Source organism: Cryptotermes secundus, unplaced genomic scaffold, assembly GCF_002891405.2.
Source record: "Cryptotermes secundus unplaced genomic scaffold, Csec_1.0 scaffold236, whole genome shotgun sequence".
NCBI classification, from domain to species: Eukaryota; Metazoa; Arthropoda; class Insecta; order Blattodea; family Kalotermitidae; genus Cryptotermes; species Cryptotermes secundus.
In genome coordinates, this window is record NW_019738958.1 from 728,600 (window position 1) to 737,980 (window position 9,381).

The window sequence follows — 9,381 nt, forward strand, 5'->3', positions numbered from 1 at the left end:
GCAATAGCCACAGGAACGTTGCTGCAAGACAGGCATATGTAACGACGACTTAGCGCTCTTAAACGCGTGTGTCATTAAATACAGTCCTCCTGACAACAGGCCAGTGAAAAATCTAACAATCTACAGCAAAACCATCAATTATTATGGGCGTTATAACATACGTGTGCAGCTGGACGAAACATACACGTCGAACCCCCCCAGACGATTTAAATCCCTGACGAAACATACACGACGAACCACGGCAACGGGTTAAATAATATTCCTCATGTTTCTGTTTTAAAACTTATATCAGAGCCAAAATGAATGGTCAAAAGCAGCATATGTAAAGCAATACACAGAGTGCGTCACAAAATGATAAATAAAGCTACAGAGTTTTAAGTCACATAATTTTGGAAAATGAATTATGTATCATATTTGTGTGTCAGATTCTCAACTCTTACAAAGTTATAAATATTTCATTTTTCTCACCTAGAAGAGTTTGTGCAAAGTCCTGACACCTCAAAATACTGTACTCCTCTAGTAAATGCCTGTCTCTTCCCTGCCCTGCCTAACATAGATGGTTGGTGCAATCAGTCATGAGACTTGCAGTAGATCAGATCATTCTTTGGGAAAGTGCTATAACAAATCCTTATACTTATATAAGTAATTATGAACAGGTTTTCTTTGTTGACCCATTCGGACGTTATCTGGAAGAAATTACAGCACATCACATAAGTTCAAGGGCATTCCTATAACTCGCATTGTTGTTGGTGACACTGTCACTTCCCAGGTAGTCATCACCAACACACTTGGTGCCAATTTTACCCATTTTTAGTTCCAACAATTACATTCCTGCCTTTAAACTTTTGAAAGACAACACAGAAACATTGCCTCTCAGCTCTCAGAGCTATGTAGTGCATAGTTCCATGTGAAGAAGCTTCGTTCAGCATTAAATAACTGCTGCAATATGACCTCAGGTCCCGACTGTATTCATAACTATGGGATTGTTGCCAGTAAAGGAGTAGAGGCTGTTAAAATTGGTGCCAGTGGATGTTGAAACAGGACTTACTGATGCAGTAAATGATGGATCCCTGCACAAAGAACTTTTGGGCTGTTGCTGGAAACTACCACTTCATCCTCACTGTCTTAATCTGACCTTATCAGCTACTGTTTAGTGTCCAAAGGTATGAAAGTAGCATGGCAGCAGGTCCATGCAGTACAGTTGAATGACCCTATCACCTGCCAGTGTATGGAGTTCACTGTGTCCTGGACAGTACAGTCCACATGGAGATGAGTATTGCACATATGACAGTATGAAAATTTCAGGGGATTGTGTTTTGATGGTAATGTCTGGATGGTGTACACCAAGAGTTGTTGATTTGGGTTGGACAGAACCATCAGGCTGTGGCTTCAGCAATTGGGGGAATGCCATGGGCAGTGTATTAGTAAGGTGACTGCCTTAATGCCCAGGTGAAGTATTTAATGGTCTCTGCATGTTCGTCCAGTAAGTACCTGAATAGATTTTATTTTAGCAAGCCTGATAGTTGCAGCTGGAAGGAAGCCTCATAGTTGCACTGTTTCCCACTCTTAATTATTAAGTCACCAATGGATATGAATTCTGATTTCATTTCATTTACCTGCTTTTTGGGGATAACCGTGTATGAGCATTGAGATATGTATAGCTTTGTAATGGTTGAGAAACAGACATGATGGTATGGAAGTTTTGTCTCAGAAGTATTAAATTAGCATGCTCCTCTTGGCTATCATTTTACAGAACATCTTGTAGAGCCCTCCCCCACTTTCCAGTTTTCATTTTTAAAATGACCCAGTTGAGTTCTTGAAACAGCAATAGGGAGTTTCATTTTCATTATCTTGCATTCAGAGTATCTTGTCTTCAAGAATATTTTAGTGGACATAGACCAATATGTGGTTTCATATATCTGTGTATACAAGGTGCAAATAAATATGTTACAAAGCTCTGTGATAGATAGGTGGGTTCAACCTGATCATATTTTGTTAATACACCCATGTCTGGAAACTGGTGACATTTACCTAACGTTTCTCTGAGAGACCTTACCTGAGCTGCTGGAAGTGGTGCCTTTGGAAGCCCATCGTGAAGTATGGTTCCAGCATTATGGCACCCCGGCACATTACACTAATGTCATCCGTGAGTATCTGGATGAAACTTTTGGCAACAGATGGATTGGACATGGAGGCCCAAAAACTTGGCCCCTTCACTCCCCTGGCGTGACTTCACTGGATATGTCGTCCGTGAGTATCTGGATGAAACTTTTGGCAACAGATGGATTGGACATGGAGGCCCAAAAACTTGGCCCCTTCACTCCCCTGGCGTGACTTCACTGGATATGTCGTCCGTGAGTATCTGGATGAAACTTTTGGCAACAGATGGATTGGACATGGAGGCCCAAAAACTTGGCCCCTTCACTCCCCTGGCGTGACTTCACTGGATTTCTTTCTCTGGGGTACATGGCAAGCCTGGTATATGAGACTCCAGTGGACATACAACATGATCTTGTAGCAAGAATTGCAGTAGCAGCTTTAACCATTCCAGGAAATGCTGTGCATCTTTCAAAGAGTTCAGCATAACAGAGCCAGGTGGTACAGAACATGCAGTGAAGTTGACAGCCGCCATTTTGAGCAATTTTTATAATGTAAAACAATGATAACATCCCCAAAAACTTGTGTATCATCTTGGAAACTTTTGTGACTTAGTGCAAAAAGGAAGTGTTTTCGGGCATGGGTTTATAAACAAAGTATGGTCAGAATAAACCCACCTATCTACCACAGAGCATTGTAACATGTATTTATTTACACCTTATCTATATATATATTTTTTTTTTCTCTGTGGCGCTACAGCCCCAATTTGGGCCAAGGCCTACCTCCATGAAACTCTCTGTTTCACTTCAGTTTACTAGATCTTACACATTCAGTAGGACTCCTTGGATGAGTGATCAGCTTGTCGCAAGGCCTCTACCTGTAGACAAACACAGAAAAATGCACACAAACATCCATGCCCTGAGTGGGATTCGAACCCACGATCCCAGCTTCCGAGCAATCGAAGACAGTGCACACCTTAGACTGCTCGGCTACCGTGACCGGCATATACATATATATACGAGAGTAAGTCAATAAGTAAGCTACAAATGGATATACATGGTGTGTCCAGGATCTGTTAGGACTAATTTTTTTTTTTTATTTTGCCCTGCAATGTCATCTGTTGGTAAGTTGTGGTGTTAAGATTCTTGAAGTTTCAGCTGTGGCTGTCTATAATTTAGAAGTGTAAACATCGCTGCATCATATGTTCTGACCTTGAATGTAATAGTACTGTTCTGACGCTCGTTGAAAAATGGCGGTTGAACAGAGAGCCAACATCAGATTTTGTTTGAAGTTAGGCAAAACAGCTGGAGAAGCATATGAGATGATGGAAAGTGTATATGGTAGTGATTGTTTGAGTCGCTCAAAAATTTTTCGATGGTATGCTGTATTTTGTGATGGCAGGGAGCACATTGAAGACGCTCCATGTGCATCAAAGCCAAGAACAAGTTGCACTGAAGAAAATGTGAAAAAAGTGACCGAAATTCTTGTATCAGACAGATGTGTTTCTGCAAGACTCATCGAGGAGCTTCTGGGAATACCAAAAAGTACTGTGCATCAAATTTTGACCAAGGATTTGGGCAAATGGAAGGTTTGTGCATGGTTTGTACCACATGCGCTGTCAGGCAATGAAAAACATGCCAGAGTTGACCGGAACACTGAAAAGACATGTTATGGTCGACCCAAAGTAATACAAAANCAAAAATTTTTCGATGGTATGCTGTATTTTGTGATGGCAGGGAGCACATTGAAGACGCTCCATGTGCATCAAAGCCAAGAACAAGTTGCACTGAAGAAAATGTGAAAAAAGTGACCGAAATTCTTGTATCAGACAGATGTGTTTCTGCAAGACTCATCGAGGAGCTTCTGGGAATACCAAAAAGTACTGTGCATCAAATTTTGACCAAGGATTTGGGCAAATGGAAGGTTTGTGCATGGTTTGTACCACATGCGCTGTCAGGCAATGAAAAACATGCCAGAGTTGACCGGAACACTGAAAAGACATGTTATGGTCGACCCAAAGTAATACAAAATTTACAAAATCTATTGTTACTGGTGACAAGACATGGTGTTTTCAATATGAGCCTCTCACAAAGCGGCAGAGTGCAGTGTGGTTAAGCCCAAAGAAGCCAAAACCAAAGAATGTGCAGTAAAGTCCAGTAAAGACACTGCTAAACGTCTTCTTCGATTCCAAAGGAATCATTCACAAGGAATTTCTGTCAGGTCAGATAGTGAATTCTGATTATCTCAGAGTCCTCAATCGTTTGTATGCGAGAATTCTTCGAATTTGATGTGAATATCAAGAGCAAGGCTCGTGGTCGCTCCTCCACGACAATTCCCCACCCCATAAATCGAAGATCGTGCGCGATTTTTTGGTAAGAAAATGGATCACAGTCCTTGATCATCCTTCATATTCGCCAGATTTGGCTCCAGCAGATTTCTTATTGTTCCAAAACGTTAGGTTGGTGATGAAAGGAGACCATCACGACACCATCCAGGACATCCCAAGGGAATGTACCGCAGTTTTAAATGCGATTCCACAAAAGGAGTACAGTGACTGTTTTTGAAAACTTTTTAATCGATTCCAGCTATGTATTGATTCACAAGGAGACTATTTTGAATAAAAAGAGTGAAATTTTGAAAATAGTAATATACAAGGTCCGTATAAAAAGTATCGGGAAAAATCTTTCCCTTACGTGACTGTACACCGCAGCACGCTTGCACCGCGCAGGCATGGTAGTGGGGGTCTAACCTTTAACACGCGCCAAGCGCCATTCGCCTGAGTGCGTTCGTAGAGGCCAGGCCGTGTTTTCAGTGGACCCCTGTAGAGTGAGTCGGTGCAAGCGTAGAATGCAGCGAACGATTGAACAGAGGTACGCCATTAAGTTTTGTGTTGGACTGGGGAAATCGGGTACGGAGACGTTGGGCATGATTCGCCAAGTGTTCAAGGATGAAAGCATGTCACAAACTGCAGTTTTTAAGTGGCACAAGCTCTTCAAAAGTGGCTGACAGAGTGTGGAGGATGAGCCCCGCGGTGGACGGCCGTCGACGTCAAGAACCGACGACAACGTGCAACGTGTGCTTGATGTACTCAATTCAGACCGTCAGTTAAGTGTGCGCATGATTGCAGATCGTGTTGGCATTGATAAGATGACGGTGCACACCATTATCACTGAAGATTTGGCGATGCGAAAGGTCTGCGCGAAACTCGTCCCGAAGGTCTTGATGGACGACCAAAAGCAGAGACGAGTGGCTGCTTGCGAAGATCTTCTGCAACGCATTGAGGAAGACCCCGGCTTTCTGGACATCATCATCACGGAAGGCGAAAGTTGGATATTCGAGTACGACCCAGAAACAAAGCGTCAAAGTTCCGAATGGCACACTTCGGCATCTCCTCGTCCAAAAAGCGCGAAGGAGCAAATCCAGAATGAAAACCATGCTCATTGTTTTCTTCGACGCCCAGGGGGTGGTCCACTACGAATTTGTACCTGAGGGGCAAACAGTGAATGGAGCTTTTTACCTGGAAGTGCTAAGAAGAATGAAGAGAAGGGTCAATCGGGTGAGGCCAGCCATCGCCGGAAATTGGAAATTGCATCACGACAATGCACCCAGTCACACCTGCTCCAAGGTGACCGACTACCTGACAAAAAACGGCATCGCGACGGTACCCCAACCCCCCTACAGTCCCGACTTGGCACCAGCAGACTTTTTCCTGTTCCCGAAAGTGAAATCCTCCCTCAAAGGGCACCATCATGGGACCCTGAGTGCCGTCAAAGAGGCTTGCACGCGGACCCTTAAGGACCTTCCGGAATCCGCCTACCAGGGAGCCTTCGTGTCGTGGCAACGCCGTTGGCAAAAGTGTATCGATGCACAAGGGATGTATTTTGAAGAATTTTGAGACACTGTAGCAATATCTGAAATAAATCTATTTTCCCGGAACTTTTCCCGATACCTTTTATACGGACCTTGTATGTCTTGTATTTTTAATGAACACAGTCCTAACAGAACCTGAACACACTGTGTAGAACTTAAATAAGAGTACTGATTTGAATTGTTTATATTTCTCAACATAATCTCCCTCTACATTGAGGCACTTGTCCCATCGTTTCACAAGCCCATGAAAACCAGCAGCATAAAATTCTTTGGGCTGCTGTTGGAACCAGGTGTGTTCACATTGCATGGCCTACCTCATAATGCATGACAGGTTAGATTTTCACAAAGTCTGTGCACGATGGGTGCCATGCATGCTGACCCCACAACACAAAATGCAAAGAATGGGTCTGGCATTACAGCATTTCAATTGCTACCACGATGAAGGACACGATATGCTAGCCTGAATTGTCACAGGTGATGAGTCTTGGGTTTACCAATACCAGCCAGAGACAAAGCATGAGTCAGCTCTGTGGAAACATCGTGTGTTGCCTGCCAAGAAAAAGTTTAAGGTGACACCATCCTCCAGGAAAGTGATGCTCACAGTCTTCTGGGATCACGAAGGCATACTACTCATTGCATTCCAGCCTCAAATACAAACCAAATACAAACTGTAAATGCCGACTCCTACTGTAACATCCTCAGAAATCTTCGTAAGGCCATTCAACGGAAGCATGGAACCTCTCATGCATTATGAGGTAGGCCATGCCATGTGAACTTGTCTGGTTCCAACAGCAGCCCAAAGAATTCTATGCTGCTGGTTTTCAGGGGCTTGTGAAACTATGGGACAAGTGTCTCAGTGTACAGGGAGATTATGTTGAGAAATAAAAGAATTTTTCAAATCAATACTGTTATTTGTTTAAATTCTGTATCTATTTGTAACTTACTTATTGACTTACCTACGTATATATGACATCAGAGGTTTTTCCGTTTACATCATCTTGTTAAAGGAAGGAGTGAATACCTACTATGTGGTGTGTCTATAAGTAAGCCATTACATGAGAAGTCATTTATAGCATGTGGAGGGAGAAAAAGTTGGAGAAGTTTCAACCTTTCCTTTCTCTGTACACTAATTTGAAAAAATAAAATAGTTATTCATGTGCTGAAGTAAAGAAAAATATCTCATTTTGGATTTGGATGTGCGTATTTCATAAATAAAAAATTGTGTTATGCTGTTAGTATATGAAAAATGCAACATGAACTTTTAAAGAAGTCCAGTCCAGCTTGTAACAGGTTCCTAGCTGACTGGTATTGGCAAGATACTGTTTGTTTGTTATTTAATTGTATTTGTATGTTTGTTCACCTTTTGCATTTGAAATATATATGAATGTCATTGACTGTTGTTCAAGAGTTGGCTGCTTTGGAAATAAGCAATGTTCTGTTCTGTTGTTGCCATTCAACTGTTTAATGAAATTCTTAATTAGATTATTATTTTGTTAAAGGATGCCAAGAGTGGGCGAACTCCTTTGTTCCATGCAGTGGAAGCTAACAACTGTGACTTGGTGCAGTTCTTACTGGCAAATGATGCAAACCCAAATGCAGCTAATTTTTCTGGCCACACACCATTATCTGCAGCAGGTGAAATCTCTTTCACCTCTGGGAACACAACAGGGGAGTATTCAATTTCAGATGGAATTAACTTCAGTTCAAAATTGGTCCCTCTTAGCCGTGGATCAAGTGTGACCCAGACGTTGGATGAGGGAAGCAGCATAGTGTTCGGGGGAGAGTTGTTGGAGGATGTATGTGTGGATGAGGTACATGAAAATGACTGTAGTAGTGCTACTATGAATGGCAGTAGTAACAGCAGCAGCAACATCCCATGGTTCCTGAATGAGTAACACTGCACTAAGACTGTCTTGAAACTCAAAGGAGCTCATTTGTAATGTTCCTGCTTTATTTATACATAATGCAATCAGAACCCACATAGGTTAATTATATATGCCTGCAGGTCTGTCAGTGTTGAAATTACAGAAGTATGGATGTATGTATTTCATTGTGAGTACACTGTGTTGTATATATTTGCCAGTCTCATAAAAATTGAGGGAGTAATGTATGTGTTTGGTCCTGTTTGTTTTGTGAATCACTTGAATAATAATTATTAATAACTTAATTTTAAAATATATTATGAATAAAATGTTTAAACTGTGTTTTTTGAATAAGCTACGGTAAGCAGAACATAACTAGGATTTCAAAAATGTAACCAACAATGTAAAATGCCTTTCTTTGATGTACCTGGTTTTCCTGTTACTGACAATGTGTTTGTCCAGAAACAGTCACCACAGAATGTGAAGATTAATGTAGGTATAAATATGTATTGAGGTCATGCCTAAAGTGGAGAGCTGTTATTCTGTATTTGACAGATATGGAATATAACTTGTGCTTAACATATTTGAACATATCCATGGCACATCAAAGTGATGGAATCCCGGTGTAGTAGTATGCCAGTTGAATTAGATGGGATGCTGAATAAAGAATTGTTACCAGAAATAGTCCACATTTTATAGAAAATATTATGTGAAATAAGAATATTTATTTCTTGGTATTAGATTTGTGCTACCCCTTGCTGTCTTTTGCTAGATGTAGGGATGGATTATAAATAAGATTACAAGTTAAAGGCTGAGGTGCAAACTGAAGATGGAAGAGTTTCCAGGCAATGAAAGCTAATCTATTAGCAAATCAAAATGGAAACAAATGAAAAAATGACTGAAGTGCAAATAACCGTTACTTGGTTAAAAACCAGGAAGCCGATGGCCGCGCACAGTGCTTGAAATGTATGAGAATAAACCCACAAAAATGCGGAACCAACACAAACTCACCCACAGGTTCTGGTTCTATTGCTGAAAATCATACACCCCAACCTCAGGATAATTTCTTGTACCTCCTAGCAAGTAGGTTTTTTTTTTTTTTGTGTGTCCAGTTCACACTATAATTTCATAGATGACAGTGTTTGTGTATGCCTTGAAACCTCTTGTTTATGATTGCAGGCAGACTGCAAATTCTTTTATTTGTAATTGGATTGTTGTGTTCTACTTGAAATTAACATGTCGGCACTGGAGGTACATAGTGTACTCCACACTGATATTTTTCATCTGCAATTGTGAGATGTGTTCTGCATCCCCATTACAGTGTCTTCTTTTTGATGCCTTCATTCCACATAAATAAGCTGACAGAAGCTGTCATGGTAACTATTGATCATATGTCAACTACCAGTATAGATAAAAGTTTTTGAAGCCAGAGAAGTTTTTTAGTTCTAATTTTTGTTGCAAACAGTGCCTGTCATGCCAGGCAAAGATAATCTCATGCTAGAGATTAAACTTTAGGTTTTTAGGCTTTATTTCTTTATTTTTACATAGAAGG

The 9,381-nt window shown here is 41.1% G+C and overlaps 1 protein-coding gene across 1 annotated transcript in view; it reads left to right on the plus strand.

The window, feature by feature from the left end:
* LOC111871398 overlaps positions 1-8,712 on the plus strand; it is a 42,173-nt gene extending 33,461 nt beyond the window's left edge. Inside the window, exon 7 of the mRNA XM_023864488.2 lies at positions 7,467-8,712. Within this exon, the coding sequence (XP_023720256.1) occupies positions 7,467-7,862 (396 nt within the window). The 3' untranslated portion in view covers positions 7,863-8,712. The remainder of the gene's footprint in view (positions 1-7,466) is intronic.
* Positions 8,713-9,381: the final 669 nt, after the last annotated feature.